The following is a 25992-nucleotide window of genomic DNA, read 5'->3' as shown; positions in this document are numbered from 1 at the left end:
AGAACATTCCTATTACAGAAGTTCTGAAAGGAGTATATAGAGCTTGTACCACTGATGTAGAATGACTAAAACCTTGCACTTGAAGGATTTTCAATAAGAACTAGAAATTAGCTTTATGAAGGCCTTAAGACAGTTATACGTGTTTTAAGACAAAATCCTTAATAAATGTAGAGTTCTACAATAATGTTTTATTATTGTTATTTAGCAGTATCATGAATTGTTTTGATATCTGTACACTTGTATTTCAAAAAGCTGTTTACTTCCATTCTAAATGCTAAATCAGCTAAGACAAATGGTAAGTTTGTGTGCTTCTTTAGGTAAAGCATTGACTTGTTTTGAATTGAGTTATCCCCTAACCTTTGCTAGTCTGTTTACTAGTTTCATCTTTCTTTCTTTCTTGCATGTGATATGGTAATAATATGGTATTTTTTCAAATCTATTTGATGTAATTCAGTCATTCTGTGGGATGCTGTATCATACAAGGAAATGCACTTATTTTGACCTTACATTTCCAGTGTGATGAATGATTGAGAAGCAACCAATCAGTGTTTTTAACCCTCTGGGCTTCTTCGTAAATGGGTCACACTTAGCTTCCTCCCGCCCGAAAACGGGCGAAGCCTTAAAATTGTACTTTACTTTTTCCCAGGATAACCAATCCAATATATTTTTGTTCTATAATGTTTTCTGATTATTATTTAGAATTTTTAGATTTTTTTATGATACTTTGCATTAATTATATAATTTTTATGAGCTATTTTTTCCATTAGAATTAATATATCATTTTTTTTTTATATTTTTTTTTTAAAAAAAAATTCAATAAATGCAGCATTTCACATCAAAATAAAGTGCCAGCCTAAAAAAAAAATGTTCCAGGAGAAGAACTTCATCTAGTGGCTTTAAAAAATAGCCACTTTTGTGTAATGTCCTGTACCAGCCTGTAGGCTGTCTATAGCTTCCTATATATCCTATGTAGAAAGGCTATTTGATTCCTTTTGTTGTTTTAGACATGATTTCTCTATCTTATTCGTTTTTTTTATTTAGATATACATTTAGATATTCTAAAAGATGATTACTTTATTTTCTTAACAAAAATGTTTAGATAAGTATCAGGTTTTGCATTATGATTACAATCAAACTATAGCATTTGGTTAGAAAGGGAACACAATGTGTGTGTGTGTGTGTGTGTTGCATTTGAGCGAGAGTCTCTTTTTGTATTTTTTATTTATTTATTTTTGCATATTCTCAAAATTTGCTGTTGCAGTCTTACCAGTCTCTCTCTTTTTCTCTCTCTCTCTCTCTGTGTGTGTGTGTGTGTGTGTGTGTGTGTGTGTGTGTGTGTGTGTGTGTGCGCATTTGAGCAAGTTTTTTTTTTTCATTTATTGATTTTATGTGGAATATTCTTCAAATTTGCTGTTGCAGTCGCCAGTTTATCTGTGTATGTGTGTGTGTGTGTTTGTGTGCGTGGGTGTGTGTGTGTGTGGGGGGGGGGTCTTATTTGCACTCTTGATGTTCTAGAGTGTCACCCCTTCATTGCTGTACACTTTTTTTCAGCACAGTTGCTGATCTGTAGCTTGTACCACCAAAAGTTTCTTTGAGTTTTCCTATTTTTTCGTATTTCCCATTCATTTCCTATGTCGCCCGTTTTCGGGCGGGAGGAAGCTAAGTGTGACTTTTTTTTTTACGACCCTTTAACATATCAGAATCATCTCCTTGATTTTTTTGTGTGTTCATATAGGTAATACAACAAAAGTCACCAAGTTTCATACCCATCCGATGAAGCAAAAAAATTAAACATTTCAAAACGTTCAAGTTTTCGCCCGTTTTCGGGCGAAGAAGCCCAGAGGGTTAAACATTGATTTTTTGACTCGCTGTTTGATCGAGCAATGAAACGTTAAGACATTCTTTTTCTAACTGGACGCTACTCAAAACATACAATGCTATACTTTTAAAATGACATCCATACTGCATACTCCTTTAAAAACTAGTTTTAAAATGTATTTAAAAATATATAAGTAGGTAGCATGCCATTAATCCATTCTGCCATAGTTCTGATTTAAAAATAAATAAAATGATGCTTACAAAAGCTATTTCTATTTCCCATATTAGTCCCTGAATAATGTGCCACGTGCTGTTCACTATATAGTCTATGTATGCTTCAGAGTTGAGATGAGCATCATGGTTTTATGAGTAACTAAAGATTAGTGCAGATCGATTTAGTCCTCAGGCATGAGAGAAATCGCTGAGGACAGGAATATTTGATATGCTTTTAGCTCTCGGATGACGTCGGGTTCTCTCTCCAGGACACACACACACAGAGAGAGAGAGAGAGAAACATCAATCTCACTTTTAACCCACTTACAAAATGATACAATACTCGATGATGTATTGTAATCGATGATATATGTTGGCCTATATTTTGGATTAAATAATATTTAATTGTAATTATATATAGAGAGAGAGAAAGAGTCGTTACTGCAGCTATAATCTACTGCATTTTATGTGAATGTTGTATATTATAATATGTAATTGTGTCTTTTTTAAACGTGATCTTTGTTCCAGGTTACAGAAGTGGAATATCTGATGTTGCATGAGTGCGGTTTGAAGTGAAGGGGAGGAGAGGAGAGTGGGAGGAGGTGCGGGTGGGAGTCCCGCAGAAGGAGCTTTTCAATCCCAACATGAATTCCACCCGCAGTTTCTGACAACACACGAGCGATATAAGCGGACATCACGGCGCCTCGCGCAAGCGGATACTTTCTGAACTCTATCCCATCAGCGTCTGCTTGTTTTCCACGGATGCCCTTAACGTCTTCCTCGTGACTTCAACATCTCCGAGGAACGGGATGAGGCGGTAAATGTCGCGTTTCGCATCCTTTCGCTCCGGTTGAAGCTGCAGGAGTATGTGATCATGTTGGCGACGCGCTGCCTCCTCCTGTGGGCTGCGGTCACCGCGCGACTCGCCGTGACAGGTGAGCGACGAGCGCCGCGTTGGGAGCGGGTCCGTGATATTAGCACAAGCTCCATCGGTGTAGCTATTTATGCATAATATGCGTAACAGGTGCAACGATTTCTTCATTTTACGGATTGCCCGTTTTCTGTCACGGGCATGGCTGTCAATTTTTGTAGCGTCGCACCAGAATACGCAGTGATGCCGCAGGCTAGATAGAGTGAAGTGGCTGTAAACGCATAGGAATTATTAAAACATAGAATCATGGCTTTGACGATTGTCTTACAGTTTTTATGCATGTGTCCTATATTGAAAGCCTGGGGCAGCAGCATCAAGCGGGACGGAGCGGAACGGGGACGCGAACAGAGCGCGTATGCAGAAGAGCTCACGCAGCCTCAGCGACTGCTGCAGCGGACTGACGCGGAGGAGGAGCTGCCGCACGGGCACTTGGGTACTCTAGTAAAGAATGATGCTGATGGAGCGCATGTGAGTGACTCTACAGTGATGGCATGAAATTGACCCCTTTTACTTTCTTAATTCACATGTTTCTGGTCTTATAATGAACGATGTATTTGGAAAAACAAGCATCTCTTTTCTTCCTAAACTTCCATCATAATATAATAACTTGCTCCCTCTCTGAAATAACTTTACTCTCTGGCTGATGTCACCAAGCTCTGTTATTTTCCATCCCCTCCCTTCCAACTACCTGGCGAGTCCATGGAGTATTACTGCATTTGAAAAGCGTCTTGAGGTTTTAATATACATGTACATTTATCTTGCTGCATTGTCATGTGATCTACACATATTCTTTCTCACTTTGAAACATATAAAAATAAGAATGTTCAGTGGGTTGTGAATACTCTTTCGTGTTTTATTATTTTTTTAAGAGACCATGATTTAAAAACTCAATTTGATAACTTTTGTGGCTTTTATTGTGTGTTAATGAAATATTTTGGTTATTTTGATGTGTCTGGCTGCCAATAACAGTGTAATATTCTCAGCTCTTTACTCAGCTCTCCATCTGGGCCTGCATCATCCATTCCAAGGTTCCACATGCACAAAAATCTCACAATCTTCTATATACTATGGCATCTAATTTATGCACTAAATAAATAAAATGGTATAACCCATTGCTGTAATTGCCATATACACATCTCCCTCTGATAATCAGATTAATAATGTACTTTTATTTTTATTTTTTTAATTGATTCCTAAATCATTGCATTTGACTCCCCATATCATGAACATGTGCTTTCAGCCTTGATTTATAACATTCTTAGCAATTTTCTTCCAAACCCAATGTGTCATGAAGACTGTTGACTAGAGCTGAGAGAGAATTGGCACTGAGCCCTTTTCAGAGTGGTAAAGTGCACATTAAAGGTTCTACTTGTAAATATATACTTTAATGTAATATTGGCTTCTTGCTGTAGAGGAGGGTGGAATATTAACAGTTGGGGGAAAAGTAAATGGGGCTCTCTCAGCATTTGTATAGATCTGTAAAGGTTTAGTTCACACAAAAATTACAATTCTTTCATGGTTTACTTCATCTTGAATCTTGAACTCTGACTTTTAATAGAGGGACATAATTCTCTCAGTGTAAAAATCATAAAACATTGTTAACATCATATGAACTGAGTGGTCTTCTGAAGGAACCACAACCATACTTGTTTAACACGTGAAGACAAACTTTAATGGTCCTTATGTTTGAGCTTCCATTTGCCAGATTTGATATGCTATATGCTTGTGCATACAGATCAGTGTTATATATGTGAATAAAAGCCTAAATGAAATCATCATATAAAATGATTGAAGACTTGGATTAAACCAATTTTTTTGGACTTTTTGAATCATCAGCAGTTTGGTTACATTGAATTTCGATTGAGGTAAATTAAAATTAAGTTTTAATTTAATTAAAACTATCTTCATTTTTGTTTGGAAGATGAACTAGAGACTTTTTGGTTTAGAATGACAGAGTGAGTAAATTATGATATAATTTGAATTTTTGATTTTAAACCCCTTAATATAACTGAATAATTAACTAATATTGACATCATTACAATTAAAATTTCAATAGTATATATTTTATAAAATGATTCCAACGTGCAATATTGAATTTGTACAGATATTCTATTAATATAAGTTAATATCAAAAACCTTCTATTTAAGTATCTCTGCATTTTTTTTATCCATCAACAAAAATAGTTCCAGAAGAAGGCAGGAGTACATTACCTTATGATACAGTACCAAAAGGGTAACCACCAAAATATGACATGACACTGAATGCTGGGGCCATAGTTGAATCTTCAATAAACCCACTTACCAATGATTGTTTGAAGAGTTCAGTAATCGCTCCAGGTTTTTTCAGCTCTAGGTAAAGCAAGTTTAATTATATAGCACATTTATATACAGTGGTAAATCAAAGTGCTTTACGTAAAAGGAGTTTACAACAATCATAAAACAGATGCCTCAGAAATAAGAATAACAATGTTTAGTTTTATCCTTTATTGTCTTTTTTAGGATACATTTGTCTTGAGCAATCAAGAGAGCATGACAACATACAGCAATTCACTATACAATCACACTTCATCCATACAAAAAAAAAAAACCTTCAAAGGAAAGAAGAAACTTGATTTAATTGTTTTAAAACTGTTTATAGTAAAAAGAGAGGAATACCTGAATTACATTACATTATATTACTCATTTAGCTGACGCTTTTATCCAAAGCGACTTACAATTGCTATTTATGTCAGAGGTCGCACGCCTCTGGAGCAACTAGAGGTTAAGAGAAAATATCCAGTGAGTGGCAGTTGTGTGGACAAAAATGGCTTGTTGATGTCAGAGGTCAGAGGAGAATGTGCAGACTGGAAAGAGATGATAGAAAAGGAACAGTAACTCAAATAACTACTCGTTACAACCAAGGTATGCAGAATACCATCTCTGAATGCACAACATGTTGAACCCTAAAGCAGATGGGCTACAGCAGCAGAAAACCACCACCTGTTTCCGCTCCTGTCAGCTAAGAACAGGCTGGTGGTGTAATGGTGTGGGGGATATTTTCTTGGCACACTTTGGGCACCTTACTACTAACTGAGCACCACAGCCTACCTGAGTATTGTTGCTGACCATGTCCATCCCTTTAAGTCTACAGTGTACCCATCTTCTGATGGCTACTTCCAGCAGGATAATGCACCATGTCACAAAGCTCAAATCATCTCAGACTGGTTTCTTGAACATGACAAAGAGTTCACTTTACTCAAATGGCCTCCACAGTCACCAGATCTCAATCCAATAGAGCAGATTTGGGATGGGAAGGAACGGGAGATTCACATCATGGATGTGCAGCCGACAAATCTGCAGGAACTGCATGATGCTATCATATCAATATGGACCAAAATATCTGAGGAAGTTTTCCAACAGCTTGTTGAGTCTATGCAATGTAGAATTAAGGCAGTTCTGAAGGCAAAAGGGGGTCCAACCCGGTATTAGCGAGGTGTACCTAAAGTGGCCAGTGAGATTTTTGACTGTAACAGTGGCTTGATTGCTCCTTGTGATTTGATCTAAATTATTTATCTTCGATGACAGCATAATTTTGCTACTTACCTTTTAAAAGAGTCTTTGCATCAGGAGTGCACATATTGCTTTGCTCATATTGTTTAGTTAACTGAAATATTCTGGTTTTGGACTGGCCGTCATGAACCAGTGAAATCCAAAGTAAATGAATATGTCAGAGATAAATTTTAGAAGAAGGAATTAAAAATGTATTAAATAAAATAAGAAGTAAGATATAGGGGATAAATAAAGAGTAGAGAAGAAGAGTGGGCACGAGGAATACATATATGCAGGAAACTGACATCCTCCCAAACTGCTGTTCATATCCAATAAGTAAGGGTCAAATAAATTTTCCATTTTGTCACTCATCCCTTATGTCATTTGTTGTTGTGCCTATAGGTCAGATCAAGTTAGGTCATCGTGACCAGTCAAATGTTGAGGTTAAAATTAGAAATGTGGCTAGATGTGGATTTCACACCTTCAGAATAAATATAGCTAAGCACTTTCAAATATCATGTTTTACATATTACAAAACATAGTTTCTGGAAAAAGAACGTCTAGTACCATTGATGACTAATTCTGAGAATCATTATTACTCTGGCAGTAGATGGAAGGTGTCCAATATCTAACAAAACCACCAGTGAAGAAGATATAACTTTCAAACATTTCTAAAAGATGCATAACATACATATTTTTGGAGAATGTGATATGAAAATCAAGGAAATCATAACAACATTGATTAATTGGATACATCAAACATTGATTTTTACTTTTATCGATTATTGCTGTTTTTGATGCAGATATTGCTGATTTTGCTGATATTATTGGTTACTATTAGTATCATGCATGTAATTCATGCATGCATTCACCTAAAAATGAGAAAGTACTCATTCTCAGGCTATCCAAGATTGTGTTTCTTCAAACACAAATTTAGCATTCCATCACTTGAATCCTCTGCAGTGAATGGGTGCCATCAGAATGAGAGTTCAAACAGCTGGTAAACATATCACAATAACCTTGTGAAGTGAAAAGCTGCATGTTTGTAATACATTCACCATTAAGACTTTTAGGACATTTTCAAACTGTTGATTCTGGCTAAAGTGCAAGTCTTTTTATCCATAATTTTGTTTTTATCCAGTGAAAAAGTCATATTGTCTGAATCAGGAGAGAAACATGCACAGATCAAGCACTGTTTACAAGTGAAAACAGTCCCAAACAAATATGTCAGTGAATTTTGATTTGAGAGGACAATGGAGACAGACTTTTTCACTGGAGGAAGCGTTCTTTATCGATCATGGACTATTTTGGCCAGAAGAGACTGTTTAAAGTTAAAATGCCTTAATGATGGATCTGTTTCTTGCAAACACACAGCTTTTCACTTCACAAGACAATAATTGTTTGACTGGAGACTTGACGACTACTCAAGGATTATTGTGTGATGTTTTTATCTGATGTTTGGACTCTCCATTTGATCCACTGGTAAGAATTTGATGTAATACTAAATTTCTCCAAATCTGTTCTGATGAAGAAACAAACTCATCTTTATCTTTGATTGCATTTGTGGGTCCTTTAAAGTTCAGTCACATTAGCAAAATTTGGTGAACTCTCATGGGCAAAAAGGTCTGTTGTCTGTCGTCAATAATGTAAGGATGTGTGAAGCAAATCTTTTGCCCTCAAGTGAAATCACTATGTGTGGATTCCTATTGGATTTCACCTGTGAAAATTCACTGAACAACAGTAAATGTGACCGCACCTTTACTATGCAAGGGGAGTGGGGTTCAGTGGTCTTGACAAATTAATCTTTTGTAAAATTTTGGTGCCCAGCCATTGCAAAAACTAAAAATGATCAAAGGGAACTGCTGGGAATAAAGAGAAGCAATTTTTTTTATTTTTATATATATTCATAAAATATTTTAACTTCAAATATTTATAGCTGTAATATTCAGGATAATGTACAGTCATCCGGTTGTTATCGCAAAACTGGGGTCACAATGGGGTCCTGAGCATTTATTTGCTTTAACATAAAGTATTGTTTCACACTCTACCCATCCCTGTCTGTATTTGATCACCGACTGTAGTTTTTGAATGATTTATTTAGTGCAATAGATGAGTGTGGATGCACTGCCCGCTTCTTGCATTGAGGCAGGTATTTGTTTCCGTGCCTTCGACTGCAAGTATTGCAAGGTGATCGCATTTCACACCCACACCGTTCGTCTCCTGTAACCAGGGATGCAATATATACCACCTGTCTGTCAAAGGCCATTTTATATGCTCATAACCTTTAGCTGCCTCACCTGACACTGGTGTAGAGCACAGGACAACCCTATGTGGACCCGACGACTTCTGTCTGAATCTGTACTGTCACCTGTTCCTCTCCCCTTACTCTCTCTCCCTCCACTTTCCTGTCAAAATCTCCAATGTCCTTTCTCATAAAGGCCAAAAAAAAGTCAGCTCAGTGAGAAAAACATTTAGGTGTGACTTTGATTTGGATGGTGAAGTGTGTTGTCTACGCCAAGTGCTTGGAGGGGCTGGTTTGATGATGTCGGTTTAAAACCGAGAAGCTGCAAAGGCAGAAAAGGAAAGGCATTAAAAAGACAAATATTTGTTGGTTTAAAGCCACTGTTGGTTTCTAGTAGGTGCTCTTGTTTTGATGTGGTATCCACTTGTATCGGTGTCTGCATCTGCCACCAGTAGAATGATCTCTGCCACTAGAAATTGGGAACTCACTGTAAATCACTGAACTCCCACTAAAGCAGCATCCAAACTGAAATAAATCCTTAGCAGTGAGTGATTTTAACATTTTACATACAAACTCCACTTGATTCCCAACGAGTTAACATTTACATTTTTACATTTACATTTATTGATTTAGCAGATGCTTTTATCCAAAGGAACCTATACACAAGAAATACAAGCAATGTTTTTTAGTTTAACACATTCCCAGCAAAAAGAATGCTTATTTGTACTGAATATGCACTTGTAATGTACTTAAAATCTTAAAAGTATGTTTTTTAAAAATATTTACTTACAGATAATGTAATATTCATGAAATAAAAGCCCAATTAAGTTTACTTAGAGTACACTTTTATGACTGTTTAACACATTACATTACAAATATAATTTATGTATGGCAAGTTTAAATTTAAATTGCATTAAAGTATATTTTAGTTTACCATAAATGCTTGTCAGTAAATTTCATGGTACACTGTTGTGAGTTAAAGGTTTGACACATTGCATAAATTGTATTCAACTGAAATGATATTGAAGTATTTACCCTTATTTTTTTATTCTGTCAATGATAACATTGTTTCATTGATTCGATCAGCATTAAACCGTGCTAGATGATGAGTTGGCACTGGTAGAGAGCGTTTTTGTAAGCTCCTTTATAAAAACAGGCCGAGTTTATTATTACTACTATAAAGTCATTTTCAAAGTGAAATTGTGTACAACGCGTAACAGTGGCGGTAAAATATGTATTGTAGATATGGGAATGGCATAGGGTCATTGGGCTGGTTTGGGGCTTATTTTGATTTGCAATTGGGCTAGTTTTGTTTTCCAGACCTAGAAACCCTGTCATATAAACTAAATTTAAAAAAAAAATGTCCCTTTTTCAGGATTATGTATTTTAAAGTAATTTAGTAAAATCTAAACGGGCTTCAGATCTTACAGAGAAAGTATTCTAAAAGTTTGTCGTTTATGCTTTTTCAATTAACCATAAACAATTACTGCATATGCACCTGTGGAACAGTCCTTAAGGCAACAGTTTACAGTAGGTTATTAAAGTCAGGGTTACAGTAACTTAAGGCAGTTGAGAGACCTTTCTACTGACTTTGAAAAACACCAGAATAAAGATGCCCAAGGTCCCTGTTCACCTGTGTGTACATGCCATTGGGCTGGGCGATATATCTAACGATATAACCATGCGCAAGTCAGTAAATCCGATTCCGCGATTAGCGCTAAATCGCCATCACCTGCTTTCAAATGGAGCGGCATTTAATAGACAGAGCCGTAGATCACTGACAAGCTACGCAATATTGCGTTCATTATCAAAGGCGATTCATCTAGATATATCGCCCAGCCCTAACATGCCATAGTCCTGCTGCAGGGAGGCATGAGGACTGCATATGTGGCCAAGCAATAAACTTCAATGTCTGTAATGTGAGATGCCTAAGATGGTGCTACAGGGAGACTGGAAGAAGGACATGCTGATTGTCCTTGTTGTGGCAAACCACGTGTTCCCCCAGAAATGTCTGGGAACTTGCAAATGCCTTGGTGGAAGGGTGAGGTAACAGCACACAGAAAGATCTGGCAAATCTTGTTCTGCCCATGAAGATGTGATGGGTGGAGGGTGATGTCCTGTTGCTCAGATGCCACTCAATCCATGGTGATAAGGAAAGGCTCTTTTTCATAATGTAACCAACCTGCCTGTATCTGTTCTTCTTTCTCTCAGCCCATTCATTTGGCTCAGATCTCGTTCCTGGTGACGGCATTTGGAATCCCATTTGTTCTAGACCTGGAGCTCAATCAGTATGTTCAAAATTCAACTTACAAAAAAAAATATGAAAAAAATAGTTTTTTCTTGTAAAACAATATGTATGTGTGTGTCTGCAGTGATCTCTTGTCATCTAGCTATGTTGAACGGCACTTCGATGAAGATGGGCGACCTTTTCAAAGTCTGGTAAGGAAAATAATATCCCTTTTTCATTTTGCATCCCGTTATATTGATATTGTTAGAGATTAATGTCATAATGACCCAACAACCCTGTTACAAATAATATCTTAACTGTAGTAATATAACCAGGATTATGTACCATAATTCTATGGTAATATGGCTTTATCAGTTTTTGTTAGGGATACATATCATAATAAGTTTCAAATAATATAATAAGACATGTAAATAACAAACTCCATAGTTCATTTTCGGTCTTAATTTAAAGTTCTGAGGTATCATATGTGGGTCTGGGAATATACCCACTCCCTTTTTTTTAGCGCTCCACTTTAATGCAGTGAGGCAAAGGAGCATGGGAAAGCATCCGCCCCTCCTTTTCAGTGTCAGCCGCGTTTGACCAATCACAACGTTGTTGCTATGACAACTGCTTATAGACAGATCTAGTCCACTTTTGTCCAACTGAGTCAGAGAGAGAGAGAGGAACACACACACACACACACACACACACACACACTCACTCACACTCACGGAAGAATGAAGCATTGAGTAGAGAAGCTGAAGTCATTAAGCAACTACACTGCAGCAGAGACACAGAAACCAGGACTGCAGTGCAGAAAACTACAGCCAGACTGGTAAAATGAATCCAAGCAACATTTAAAAAGAAAAACCTCAGATACGCCAATCACACCACTGACATGAACGTCTCCCACGTGTTCAAGTGTTTGGTCTGCTTACAGACCCCATGGCTCTTAAATTTGTTTGTGCCGCTGACATGATGAAGGATTCATCAAATCCTGTTTTGCTGAGAAGATGTAGCTGTTATTAAGTGATCAGATGCAACATTCTCACTATAAAACAGAGGCCAAAATATCAGATTTGAGGGGGGATTCGTTTCACACCAGATAGGAAGAAAGACATGCTAAAAGCGTTTGATGGACATTGGTAAAGTGATCTGGTGAATTTGAATGAGGGAAGTTGCCGTGGTTACTGTCATATTTGAGGGCTGTTCACTGTGTAATCGTTATACTTCAATGCAGTGTGTGATTGTTTGATGTGTGTGAGATTTCAGGGAGGAGAGCACTGCTACTATCACGGTCACGTAAGAGGAGTTCAGAGGTCATGGGCAGCTCTCTCCACCTGTCATGGCCTACAGTAAGTAGTAACCCTTTATCTGCTTCACCAATGCAAAGAACAAACACACTCAGTTATCTATTGTTTTCAGCAGTTTGGTGACATCATTACCAAAATGTCTGTTTAGATATTTTTGTAAGCTTATAGTCTATGCACTTGTAGGGTAAGATGGTGAAAGATGCCCCCTTTAAGAATAATGTGCATTTACTTTTGAACTGTAAAAAATTTAGACCTTTACTTAATGGATTGTCATAGCACAACATATAAAATTATTAAAAGAAGCCCCCACTTTTACAGAATGTATAAATAACTTTTATAGAATTTTTATTAAAGGCATCATAGGATGTTGCTAAAAAGAATATTATTTTATGTATTTGGTGTAATGCAATGTGTTTATGCGGTTTTAGGTTAAAAAACACATTATTTTCCACATACTGTACATTAATGTTTCTCGTCTATGCCCCGCCTTTCTGAAACACTTAATTGTTTTTTTCAAAGCTCATTGTTCTAAATAAGCGAGGTGTGTTCTGATTGGCCAGCTATCCAGTGCGTTGTAATTGGCCAAATGCCTCAAGTGTGTGACGGAAATGTTACCCCCCTAACCACACGCCGTCTCCCGGCAGGACAAGACTCAGTCCAGCTGCTTGGCTCGTGCACATCCCATCATCAGTTCAAATCAATGTACTGTTAGGAGTAACTGAATAACTCGGGATATTGGTTTATTTCGTGTCAGAGGCAGTGTCAGGCACGTTTATAAACTGAATAACTAATAAAGTAATTTGTGGATTAGTGCATACTGGAGACACGAACCGTTTTAAACGATTCAGTTCGATCTGGTGAACTGCTTCGACTAGTTCACTAAGAAGATCCGGTTAAATAGAACGGTACGTTCATAATCCGGACATCACTACAAAACCAATAAAACCCATTACAAAAGAGGCATTTGTTGCATCCAGTGGAGACATAATTATTACTGATTATAATGACTTATACTGTCTTTTTACTCGTCGTGTTGCGTATCGCTCTTCATAAACATAAAAAAACATGTCTGCATTTGTGATCAGAGAAACAACAAGCCTACTCTACACTGCTTTAAACTTGCATTTGAATCATCATTAGCAAATTATTTAAATATGAAAAGCTTACTTACAGGCTGTGAGTAACCCCAAACAAGTAGTTTCGCTTTCACAACAAAACACACAGCAACTGCACAACATGGCGGCAGCAACAGGGACATTAAAAGTTATGCCTTCTTTCTTTGCGTGAACATTTGGGCAGCGTTATGCAAATCATCTCACATCGTGACGTAGACATGTGGGTGCGTGTCAGAATGAGCCGTTTTAGGAGGGAGTGGTTGACTCTTAACTTTGATAAAGAATATCTCTTTGGATTTGAGACTTTAGTCTTTGCAACTTCACAGATCTTCTTTATAAACCAAGAGATTGTAACCCTCAAAAGAGAGGAAAAATTTAAATCGCATCATATGACCCATTTAATATTTATATATATTCAAGTGTCTTTAATGTAAAATAATAAATCAACTATTCTATGTATAATTGTTATGGCAATTTAGTTTAATAATTGATTTACTGTTACATTTTAAAATAATGACACTATAGTAACAACATACCACTTCCCTGCCAATTCTGCCAATTCAAAATAAAAACTATAATTTTCAATAAAAATAATGAATTATAAATGCTTTGAACATTATGCAATATCATAGATCACTATTTTCCAGAGATGCAAAATTAGATAAATTAACAAATTTTTACTGAAAAAGTCTTACAAATGTATTTATTTAGATGATGATTATTTAGGTGATTAGAAAATTAATAATAGCATAGGCTTTCATAAAAAGTTTTGTGATTCTTGTACTGTCTATGGTCAAGAAAAAAAGACTAGAGTTGGAGTCATCTTACCTCAGACGGCATCTTACCATGTCTTACCCTACTATGCACTATGTACTCCATCATGTAGTGTATGAATTTTCAAATGTGGTTTACAGGGACTCTTCATAGGTGTAATGGTTTTTATACTGTACAAACTGTATATTCTATCCTCTTAACCTAACCCTACTCCTAAACCTACCCCTCACAAAAAAAAAAAAATCTCTCTCTCTCTAGTTTTCTGTGGTGGATAGGTTTATGTGTAGTTGTACAGTGTAAAAACCATTACTCTTATGGAGATTTATAAGTGTATACTTATTATAAAGTGTTACAAGCAATACATTTGTTTCAGTATGTATTCATCTATGTTCATTTTCAGTGTTGGTTCATGTTAGTTAGCTAGCTCAGATATTTTAATTAGTATTAACAGATACAACGTTTGATATTAATAATAAATGATGTTGAAATGCTAAAAACTTAAAATGAACTGAGATTAATAAATGCTTTAGAATCCTTTTTCTTTGCTAGTTCATGCTAATTAATAGTTAAGTAATGTTAATACGTGCAACCTTATTGTAATGTGTTACCTAATAAATCCCTATCAAGTCTGCATTTTTAAACTGAATTAGATTTGTTGTCATTGGAGTGTCTCACATTTGCGATGTTGGTGTGTCCACAGAGGGATGTTCTCAGATGGCAACTTTTCATACGGCATTGAGCCCTTGCACAACAGCAGTGATCGGGTCAGTATATAGCTGAAATATTCAACTCTCTCAACTTTCTCTTGAGGGGAATTGGCACTCTATCAGCCTGTTGCAGTCTGGAAAAGATCATGAGTAGATATACAATCCCGCTCGATGAGAGCCAGAAGAGAGAGCGAAGCACTGAATATTAGCCAAATGCACAGAATAGTGCATTACTGTGGTTGACTGACAGGTGAATCAGCAGACGTCTGTATGTGGGATTGAGGTGAAGAGCAGAAGGAGGGATGTCAAGCGAGAAAAAATCAGACCGAGCATGCAGCTTATACATGGCATTTTGATATCCAAATCTGTCAAGAATCATATTTCACTTCAATATACAGAGGAAATTTGATCTAAAAAGAAGAATGCCTATTTTTAGAACAATAAATATGATCTGACATTATTTTCAAGACAAGTTATTAAGTTGTAGAATATCTTTTAGACATTAAAAGTACAAAGAACATATTTCATCATGACTAACAAGACTATTCTGGGTTAAATATGGATTAAACTCTGTCAATAGCATCTGTGGATTGCGGTTAATTACCAGAGAACATCATTCCATTCATCTCTCTCCTCTGCAGTGATGCACTTGTGGAAGCCTAAAAGGCACGGCTGGCGAAGGGTTTTATGAGCAGAAATTTAACACTTGTATTTTGGTTTTAACACCCTCGTTCAATTTTCATTTTGGGCTTTGAGTTGTGATGCTGTTTGAATGGATGTTTTGATGGCAGGGCTACTTTTTGAAGATAGAGAGCACTGCAGTGATGTATTTTTTTTTTAGGCCAAACTAAAAGTTAACATCACCCTGGTTCCCTCAGAAAAACCCCAATTGGATTTTAACAGAAAATTATTGCAGAAAATAAACTCTAACTTCCAAGTTTTGTTCATCTTGATAATCGTTACAAACATTTACACATTTTGAAGCATTATACAGCCAACAGAAATAAAAAACTAAGTGCAGGCTATAAACAAACTACACCACGGTTGCTTGATTTCAGCATTACCATCATTAAGCTCCTGACAACTTTTTTCAGTCTTTAATTAAAAAACAAAACAAATAAAACTAAATTTTTTTTAAGAAAATCTTAGTTAGGATAGTTAAAAAATCACAAGGGGGTAGTATGTATTTTAAAATACAGTATTTTATGTCATTGATTAAAACATGAATATATTTTGAGCTTGCGTTAACCACAGACCTTATTTCAGGTATTTAACCAAAAGCCTATTGAAAACCCCCATTTACTATATGACGATGGGACTGGAAGTGTTAAAATGCTAACTTGTTTGGATTTTAATGTCTTCTATTTGCGTTAATTAAATTAACTTAGAATTACTGTGACACAACTCATGGTGCATTGACAATAGCATGCCAAAGGTGTTCAGATGATTTGGTAATTACTTAACCTTCCATTGATTTCAGTGTCAAATGGCTGCCCACTGCTCCGGGTGTGTGTTCGCAGTGTGTGTGTGTTCACTGCTGTGTGTGTGCACTTTGGATGGGTTAAATGCAGAGTACAAATTCTGAGTATGGGTCACCATACTTGGCTGTATGTCACCTCACTTTTTTCAGATTTTTTTTCCGTTTATTAGTATTTGTTATCTGTCTCTTCTTTACTCTCTCCACTCCTCTTTCACTTGTCTTAAATGGGTCATTTTCATAAAGTATTCAAGCCACATGTAAAGTGTCTCTCTCTGTCTGGGTAGATGGGAGATTAATAATGGATAGTTGTGTAATAGCCTTACATGGCGGAGCCCAGTACATCAGTGAGCGTCTCAGCTGCAAGGAAATTTTACCCAACAACAGAATACAATTCAGCCAGAAATGAGATTTATGATTACAAATTAAAAATACAATATTCATACAATTTGTTACTAAAATAGTTGTACGAATAGCTTGCCTTACATCATGAATTTTCAGCATGACATCACCAGGACCTAGTAAGGGTGTGGCCTACTTTTCTCAAAAAGCTATGACACTTGAAAAAAAAAGTCTAAAATGTTATTCATAGTAGGCATGTAAAAATGATTGCTGATCAAACAACAGCTGGTGTTATAAATGTGTATATATAATTTGCATGACATTTTTTCAGTAGGCCTACAGGCTCCTTGAAAAAATAAAACAAGTGGTAACACGTTATTTTAAAGATATAACAAATATTATATAACTAAAAATACAGATACACTATTGTAGTTACTCACTACATAACAAATCCTTTAAAATTTATGGCATTCAGGAAAATAATGGAAAAATAGCTTGTAGTTAAACATCAAGCCGAAACTCATTTATTGCTGAAACAAACAGGTGTTGGGGTCACTCTTATTCGGCACAAATGCAGTCAAAAATGTTTCCATATTTTCGTGATGTATTTGGATGCTAAACTGTAATAATGCTTTGAACTTTACTCCAATGCACGTAAATCATCTTTCACATGCAATATTTGGTTGGTGAATGAAATAGATTGTACTTTGGACTATTTAAATTGAGCAGTGTAACTTTATATGATCGGTTGGCTTATTTTATTTTGATACTGAACAGGCTGCAATGTCAAGTATGCTAGAACTGATATGTTGTGTGTGTGTGTGTGTGTGTGTGTGTGTGTGTGTGTGTGTGTGTTTTTTTGTGTGCATGAGGTGCCTATGTGATAAGAGTGAGACATCAAACTATAAAGGGTCTACTTTTATTTTATGTACAGTCCCAATAACAACAAAACACCATGCTTTTCAAAATAAAGAAAACAGATGTTAATTCTGCCCTCTTGATTTCCTTTCCGTGAACTTATTGCAAATTAGAAAAATGGACACCAACATAGAACTTGCCAGTTTTTCTTTTGTTTTGTTAAGAATGAAGTCAAACATATTTCACGTATGGGCTATTTATTCATTAATTACATGACATGAGACTTTATTCAGTTTTTCTCCATTCATAGAATTGGTTATATTTATTTCGGCGTTATTTCACGTTTTTAACAGTTTTAGTTAACTTTAATAACTTTACCTTAATGGGAAAACATCCACAGAACTGCAGTACACTTTCAATTTTCCAGCTGTTTCAAGCCACAGATATTTACAAATATTCAAATTTATTTAATGCATGTCTGGGACAAAATTTCAGCCAGGTCGAGAGTCTCACAGTCATCCAATGTAGGAATCTTTTGTGTGAAAATTCTCCTTTTTTTTTAATAGGTTTTATTTTGATAAACATTACAACATAAACTGTAGCATTAATATATGTATAATATATTTATTATATAGTGGCTGATTATTATGAAATTTGGCAAAAAAAAAAGCATGTGACCCATAATGACTAATTATAATATACTGTGAGTGCAATATCAAAATTCACTAAGACATGGAACAACAGGACACAGATGAAACATTTCAAATTTCTCCCATTTCTGATGCTAGGGGGCGCTATAGCTTCAATAAACCTCTAAACCTTTGATCGGTTTGTTTACATTTAGCGCTAGCAGCTTGTTTTCTTTCAATGTTATTTATAATTTTTACTTTACTAATCTGTTTTTACACCAGTAATTGTCGATGGTGGCTATTAGAAATCTTACTAGAATAACTTGTCATGTGATTAATGTCAAGTTAAATAGAGGTGACTGCATTTGATGCACTTTCTGCTCTTTATGTCACACTAAGAAGACTTCTATTATTCTCTCACACAGGATACAAATACTCATGTTGTATACAGAATGGCAGATATCCGGCTGAGGCCAGTTTCCTCAGGTAAGACCGATTCCTCTCGCATGAAAAATATTGTAAAATGACCCTCATGTCATTTCAAATTTGTATCACTGTCTTTTAAGGAGTCACCACACATCATGTATTGGCTCTCATGGACAGACAGTCAGTCAAGTTCAAGATCAAGTCTGCTTTATTGTCAATTTCCACATGTACAGTACATACATACATACATACAGAGAATCGAAATTGCGTTACTCTCAGACCCCGGTTATCTGCATACAGATAACATTAACATTAAAGCCTAAAAAACTAGATCAAATATAAAATGTAGATACAACTATACAATAAGGGAATGTAAAAAAAAAAAGGCATATAATAAAATTAAAAATAAAGTTAAATAAAGCAGCGCAAGGCAAATGACAGAGTGGAAATCAATGAAGTGAACAACAGTGCAGATAAAGGATTTTTAGTACAAAAAAAATCCCTTATTAAGAATATCTTAAGTCTGATTAAAGTGACAAGTGACAAAGGGCTCAAGAGCAGTTATTTTATTTAACTGACTGATGAGGTAGTGGAATGACGTCAGTTCCATGCTGAATGAGGTAGTGAGCAGACCAATGCTGCACAAAGTGACTAGTGCATGCCATCATATAATTAGTGGGGGGGGTTCCATAGTTCAGTGGTGCCTGGGGCAGAAGAGGGGAGGGGGGGCAAGTTCGGGAGGGAGTTCAGCTTCCTGACAGCCCGGTGGATGAAGCTGTCCTTCAGTCTCTGTCTTATATGATCTATACTCAAGTGCTTTTCTTCATCATTCAGACCCTGTCTGCTTTTATATCCTTCCAGATCTCTCTCATTTTTTAGTAGTACACATCTTTATCGACCCACTGAAAGCTGACGAATGGGAACTTTTTGTTTGGGGTGGTTTCATCCGTATATGGCTTCTTCTCTTTCAGGAAGAACCACGAACAGCAGTGACTCTGTCATTAACAATGACTATCATGTTTCTATGGAGACGAACGAGCCGGAGCTCACAGATGGGTTGAGACGGGCAAAGAGACAGGTGAGAGTTTTTATTTTTGACATCAGTTGATTTTTCGATTTTTTTCTTGACGATTAGTCAAGCACAACAGGCTGCCAAAAAGGGCATCTAGACATAAGTTTCAACTAAAGGAAGGCCCAGGTAAAAGTTTTGTGCCGGGCCTGAAAATTCCTAACTGAGCCCTGCATGTGAACATCAGAGGTTCGAATTGCTGGTCTCACTTATAATAGGTGTCTTTCACTACAAATGCTCTTTCACTACTGGTCAAAAGTTAATTAAGCTAATTAGTAAAAACAATAATATTGTGAAATATTATTACAATTTTAAATAACTTTATTCTTTTTAAAATGTAATTTATTCATTTGGAAGCTGAATTTTCAGCCGTCATTACACCAGTCTTCAGTGTCACATGATACTGAAATTATTCTAATTTGTGGATTTGCTGCTCTTATAATTACCATAGACTGTAGATAATTGTCTTATTAACTTAATATTATAAATGTTGAAAACAGTCTTGCAGTTTCATATTTTTGTGGAAACTGGATAAAACACTTTTTCTTTCTTTCATACTTACCTCAAACTTTTAAACGGTAGTGTATCACAACAACAGCAAAAACATCAACAAGAGATCTTTTTTCAAACTTAATAAATGATTTCAGAATTATTGATGGCAAAATGATACCCATAAAGGGATTGGACAGAGCAGTAGACAAGATAAAACACAACTCAAACATGACTAAACTAGAGTTATTAGCATAGATCATCCACATCATAGATTTGAAAAAGGCTAAAAGATGAGTATGTGAAGCAGTGGAAAGGTAGGAAGGTAGAGGTTGGGAAAAGGAGAGAGAACAGTAAATAAAACAGGGCTACAACTCACTCAGTTTGCAGGTACATGAATATCAAAATTGGGTGGAGACAAAAACAACAGAGTTGGGGCCACTTTGCTCTATTTTAAAAATATAACATTATGACAACAAACTCCTAAAACTCCCCATCTTTATCACTTGGGGTGTAGTACTGTAATAACTGTCATGAACAAATCAAATCAGCTTTTAAGATCTGTAGTGACAAATATCAATGCTACTGGTAATGCTGAAAGACCTTTCACAATATCTTCATCATTTATGAGCACTAAATGACACATGGGTTAACACACATGAAACAGAATAAAGACGTTTACCATTCTGACCATTATTATTTGAATTTTTGATTCCATATGGTCTATGACCAGGTAAGTAAATAAATAAATTTAAGATGGGATTAAAGTCATGATATTTTGAGAAAATGTAAAAATTCCAAGAATAACGTTGTAGCAATACGATATGAAAAGTCAAAATATAAAAAAAAATAATGTACTTATATTGCATGATTAAATTTAATTAATTAAATCACACTAAATTACATTCAGTTAAAAAAAAATCCAACCTTTCATTCTTCACATGAATTTAACATTAAAAGCAGTGATAAAATTGTTGTAAAAGGTTGAAGTGGGCTCTAACTTGGTTAACCGACTGATTTATGAGAATAATAAAACAAATGATTCATCCCAGCTCTCTTCCATCTATCCTAGAAGATAGGCAGTGAGTGGCCTACCTACTTAATATGGTCACATTAAAGAGAATAACCTTAATAATTATTTTTATTTTACAACCTCTGCTTCCTCTTAATATCCAGAGCTGCAGTATTGAGCAGCATTGCTGTCATCGTTATCACTGTGAGGATCAAAGAGCACCCCTTGATTGGTGAATGTCCCTGAGCAACGCTAAATATAATTAAATAACATTTAATTATATAGATAATTAACTAGGAGAAAAATCTTTGGTTAGGTAAATGACAATGGCATTTTCAACAATACATTAAAAGCTGTATGCCATAATGAGGTTATACAACAGTGAATGACTGACATTTCAGCACTTAAAGGGATAGTTCACTCTCAAATTAAATTTTGATATGTTTTAGCTTACCTCAAGGACATCCAAGATGTAAGTTTCTTTGTTTCCTCAGTATTTCCCATTTTGATATTTTTAGGCCCAACCATTCTTGTCTGTGACTCACATAATGGATGTCTATGGTCACCAACTCAAAGAGCATGCACAGAGGAGTCAAAATTAAACAATTCACCAACCTTAAGTACACATAGATGACCTAAGACATGAAACGAGCGGATTGTGTAAGAAAACGAACAGTATTTATATCGTTTTTACCTCTTGTACACAACCACGTCCAACTGATCTGAGTTCGTGAGTGCTTCCCGATGTGACGTGCGCGCGCGCTCTGGCTTATCAGTCTGCGCAAGCGCGAAAGCGCCGGAAGCGATCTCTCGCACATGCACATCACTCATTGTTTACCACACGCTATGCCACCAATCTTCACTGTCTGAAATATAATGCAGTAATTGTAATAAATTAATGTTTATAATGCACCCTATAATCGTTGCGTTTATAAAATAAATACAACACATTACTCACTCTATTGACAGCGTGCCATTGGGTCCCTCTGGCATTGGACGTCGCCTCCAGTTTATACGTGGCAAACTAAACACAACGTGCAAAACGCTGGGTCTCAACAGCGGAGAAAACTCAGGATCTTCAGTCAGGCAGGTGTGTGATGCAATACTGTTAATGTCCTCATCGTCATCTTGTTGTTGTTCCATTCGTGACAACATATGCTCTCCACTTCTGTTGGCATCTCACAACACTTGCTACTAAAACACCACCAATTTTGAAGAGATCTCTGTCTCTGAGGCTTGAAGACGTGCTGCTGCAGCGGATCGCTCCTGAGTACTTGGTCTGTGTATTCTGTTTCAAATAAATATGGTTGTGAAAAAAATTCAACGTTGTCTATGGATATATTGAAATCGTCTTCCATTGCAATTTCCTATACGCCTAAATGTGTTTAGATCTTCACAGTGAAAGGTAATACTTCCGAAATCTGTGTCAACCATAGGCAGTAAGTGTAAACAATGAGTGATGTACATGCGCGAGAGATCGCTTCCGGCGTTTTCCACGCTTACGCAGACTAATAAGCCAGAGCGCGCGCGCACGTCACATCGGGAAGCAATCGCGCACTCAGATCAGTTGGACGTGGTTGTGTACAAGAGGTAAAAACGATATAAATACTGTTCGTTTTCTTACACAATCCGCTCGTTTCGTGTCTTAGGTCATCAATGTGTACTTAAGGTGGGGAATTGTTTAATTTTGACTCCTCTGTGCATGCTCTTTGAGTTGGTGACCATAGACCTCCATTATGTGAGTCACAGACAAGAACGGTTGGACCTAAAAATATCAAAATGGGAAATACTGAGGAAACAGAGAAACCTACATCTTGGATGTCCTTGAGGTAAGCTAAAACATACCAAATTTTAATTTGAGAGTGAACTATCCCTTTAATGAACAGATAGCAACTTAAGTAGCACTTACTGTAAGAGCATTCATGTTAAGTGCATTTTAGGGAAACGTAAAAAGGAACAAATGTTTGTAACCTTGCGCATAAAACCGCTTTTAAGATTTCCCATGTGACATTTAAAATTACTACTTTTAAAAGCATTAAAATGGTAATTAATCAAGCTAGTTTAAATAGTTTGATGACATGTCACATTGTGTCGTGTTCGTTCAACACTTTAGAGACATTTGTTTGCTTAAAGCTGTGACTCCATGTGTCCCCCTACAGGTTCGCAGGGGTCCACGCACAGTTCAGAGTGAAACAAAGTACGTAGAGTTACTAGTGGTCAATGATTACGAACTGGTAAGATCTCGTGATTACCATTTACTTAATACTTATTCTTTTTTGTATTTTTTATTATTTTTTTGTAATATATTTCTTGATGTTTCTCTTTGTAGTTTGTACAGATGCGAAGATCGGCCCCTCAGACGAGGAACTTTGCCAAAGCTATAGTGAACATGGCTGATGCAGTACGTCCTGAAGTTTGACAGACACATTCACGGTTTTTCTCATGACATGTTTTCTTTAAGTACTGTAGGAATTTCTATACTTAACAAAACATCCTGTTAAATTCCAGATTTACAAGGAGCAGCTGAACACTAGAATAGTGCTTGTTGCCATGGAAACATGGTCAACTCAGAACATGGTTTCTGTCGGCGACGATCCTTTGGTGACCCTGCGTGACTTTATGAAATACAGGAAGGAGAATATCAAAGAGAAGAGTGATGCAGCTCACCTGCTTTCGTATGTTATGTTTCCTGTTATGTTTACTGGCTAGGTCACTGCATTAAAGACATGCAGTGTAAAGATATTGAATGGAAAATAATTAACTCAGTGTTCTAACCAGACGCAACACGATAAGATTCCAGCGACAAGCAATTTTTCTGTCCACAACCAGACACAAATCAAGTATCATAGCCAATCAGAAGAGCGGGTGGGCGGGCTTTCTCTGCAAATCGATCAAGTGATATTCAGACTCACATTAGACACTCCACATTAAATAAGGACCATAATCAGTGCATGGGATTATCACTGTTGTAGTTTGTATGCTGTTGTTCCAGCTGCGGCCTCAGATTAAGATGGAAGAGATTCCTTACTGCTTGTCGTAGTGCTGTGTCACGTCTGGTTAGGACATGGTGTTGAGCCCCATGAAATTGAGTTGAAATTTAGTTCATGTTTGTTAGCCTTGAGGTCATCTATATGGTAGTGTAATTTATAAAGTATTTAAAAATTTCTCGTCCTGGGAAATGGACTGAAAATATTAATTGAATCTTTTTAGGGTGTTGGTGGCACAGTGGATAAGACACATGCCTTTGGTGTTAGAGACCCGGGTTCGAATCCACTGTGAGACTCCAATGTGTCCCTGAGCAAGACACTTAACCCCTAGTTGCTCCAGAGGCGTGCGACCTCTGACATATATAGCATTTGTAAGTTGCTTTGGATAAAAGTGTCAGCTAAATGAGTAATGAATGAATGAATGAATAATTTTTAATCCAATAAAATGCTCTTCTATATCATTGCTCCTAAAAGCTTTTGTTTCAATTGGAAAAGCGTCAATGGAGAAAAGAACATTTTGTCAAACCATTTCATGGGGCCTTACGCCACGCATTTGCATCACACCAGTGGTACTGCACTTTAATATTATTTTAAAAGGCTATAAGAAGTTTAAAACCTGAAAATATTCTGGGTATTATTTTGCCCATAGGGGACGCACATTTCAGAGCAGAAGCAGTGGCACTGCCTACATCGAGGGCATCTGCACACCAACACGAGGAGGAGGAGTGAATGAGGTGAGAGCTAAGTGGTTAAAACACAGAGCTGCCAAATAGCCCAAATCACCATTTTGTCCTTGAGTCACTTTGCGAACGTGTATTGACCCTATTTTCTTATTATGAATTACTGGTGTTTCGAAGAAATACAATTTGTCTTCTTAATCTCAATCAAATAACTTAAAAGTAAGCATCAAGGTCTGTTTTTCAACAAACAAGTAGGGAGCAAGTTCTGCAACTGACTGAATATGGTTCCATTCTGGTAATGAAAAGCCAATTTTCTTTTTGTTTTAAATGGCAATTCATTGACTTTCTACCATCCCATCTTAATTTGCAGAGTGAATTATCAACCATCCATTAGACAGATGATTTCCCCACAAGTAATGCATTCACTGTTCAAAACTGGCTCAAGCAGTGGTGTCATTTGGGGTGGAACTACAGTGCCCTCCAAATGCTTAAGGTCTCAGAGTGGGATTTTTTTGACAATATCAGCATAAATCCATATCGGTTCTTGGCCAATTATCTTTAAACCAACAATAATGATGGCAATATACTTTATATAACAGTTAGACATACACAATGCAACTTTGGCAGCTTTGTTGCATGAGTTTCATTTTTAAATATTACTGCGTCAGCACTGCTTTATAGCTTTAGTGATTGATTAAGGTTAGTTAACCACAGACCAATTAGAACTCTGTTTATAAATGCTTTATAAATATCTTTTATTTAATACAATATATTTTCATATCTTGTTTTCACAAAATAATGACTTATGCTGATGTTGTTTAAACTTCACTTTGTCTAGTATGTTTCCAAACCTTTGGAAGGCACCATATGTTCATTTTTTTTTTTTTTTACAATTCTGCCAGCTTCTGCTAGAGAAACAATAATTACACACTTCACCTATAACCTCAGGTTTCACCAGAGGGATTATTTCTATAATACGCATGCTTCCTATAATAAGTCACTTTGAATTATATCATCTGCTAAATGATTACTAACTTACCATCTGTGTGTATATGTCAGTATGGAAACGTGGGACCCATGGCTATAACCTTGTGTCAGAGTTTAGGACAGAACCTTGGAATGATGTGGAATAAAAATCGTGCTACTGCAGGTAGC

At 36.4% G+C, this 25992-nt stretch overlaps 1 protein-coding gene across 2 annotated transcripts in view; it reads left to right on the top strand.

Annotated features, from left to right (window-relative positions):
- Positions 1–2601: 2601 nt before the first annotated feature.
- The window catches only part of adam11 (ADAM metallopeptidase domain 11), a 38104-nt gene continuing 14713 nt past the window's right edge, over positions 2602–25992 (top strand). For both annotated transcript variants that reach the window (XM_059530644.1, XM_059530643.1), the window contains exons 1-13: positions 2602–2966; positions 3261–3430; positions 10944–11020; positions 11105–11171; positions 12232–12314; positions 14862–14925; positions 18600–18660; positions 19572–19678; positions 23330–23404; positions 23500–23571; positions 23679–23845; positions 24807–24891; positions 25897–25987. In XM_059530644.1, coding sequence (XP_059386627.1) covers positions 2906–2966; positions 3261–3430; positions 10944–11020; positions 11105–11171; positions 12232–12314; positions 14862–14925; positions 18600–18660; positions 19572–19678; positions 23330–23404; positions 23500–23571; positions 23679–23845; positions 24807–24891; positions 25897–25987 — 1180 coding nt within the window. In that variant the 5' untranslated portion in view covers positions 2602–2905. The remainder of the gene's footprint in view (positions 2967–3260; positions 3431–10943; positions 11021–11104; positions 11172–12231; positions 12315–14861; positions 14926–18599; positions 18661–19571; positions 19679–23329; positions 23405–23499; positions 23572–23678; positions 23846–24806; positions 24892–25896; positions 25988–25992) is intronic.

Source organism: Carassius carassius, chromosome 39 (genome assembly GCF_963082965.1).
Source record: "Carassius carassius chromosome 39, fCarCar2.1, whole genome shotgun sequence".
In the NCBI taxonomy this organism is placed as follows: domain Eukaryota; kingdom Metazoa; phylum Chordata; class Actinopteri; order Cypriniformes; family Cyprinidae; genus Carassius; species Carassius carassius.
The sequence above is the reverse complement of the archived record's forward strand: the minus strand, read 5'-3'. Positions and strand labels throughout refer to the sequence as shown.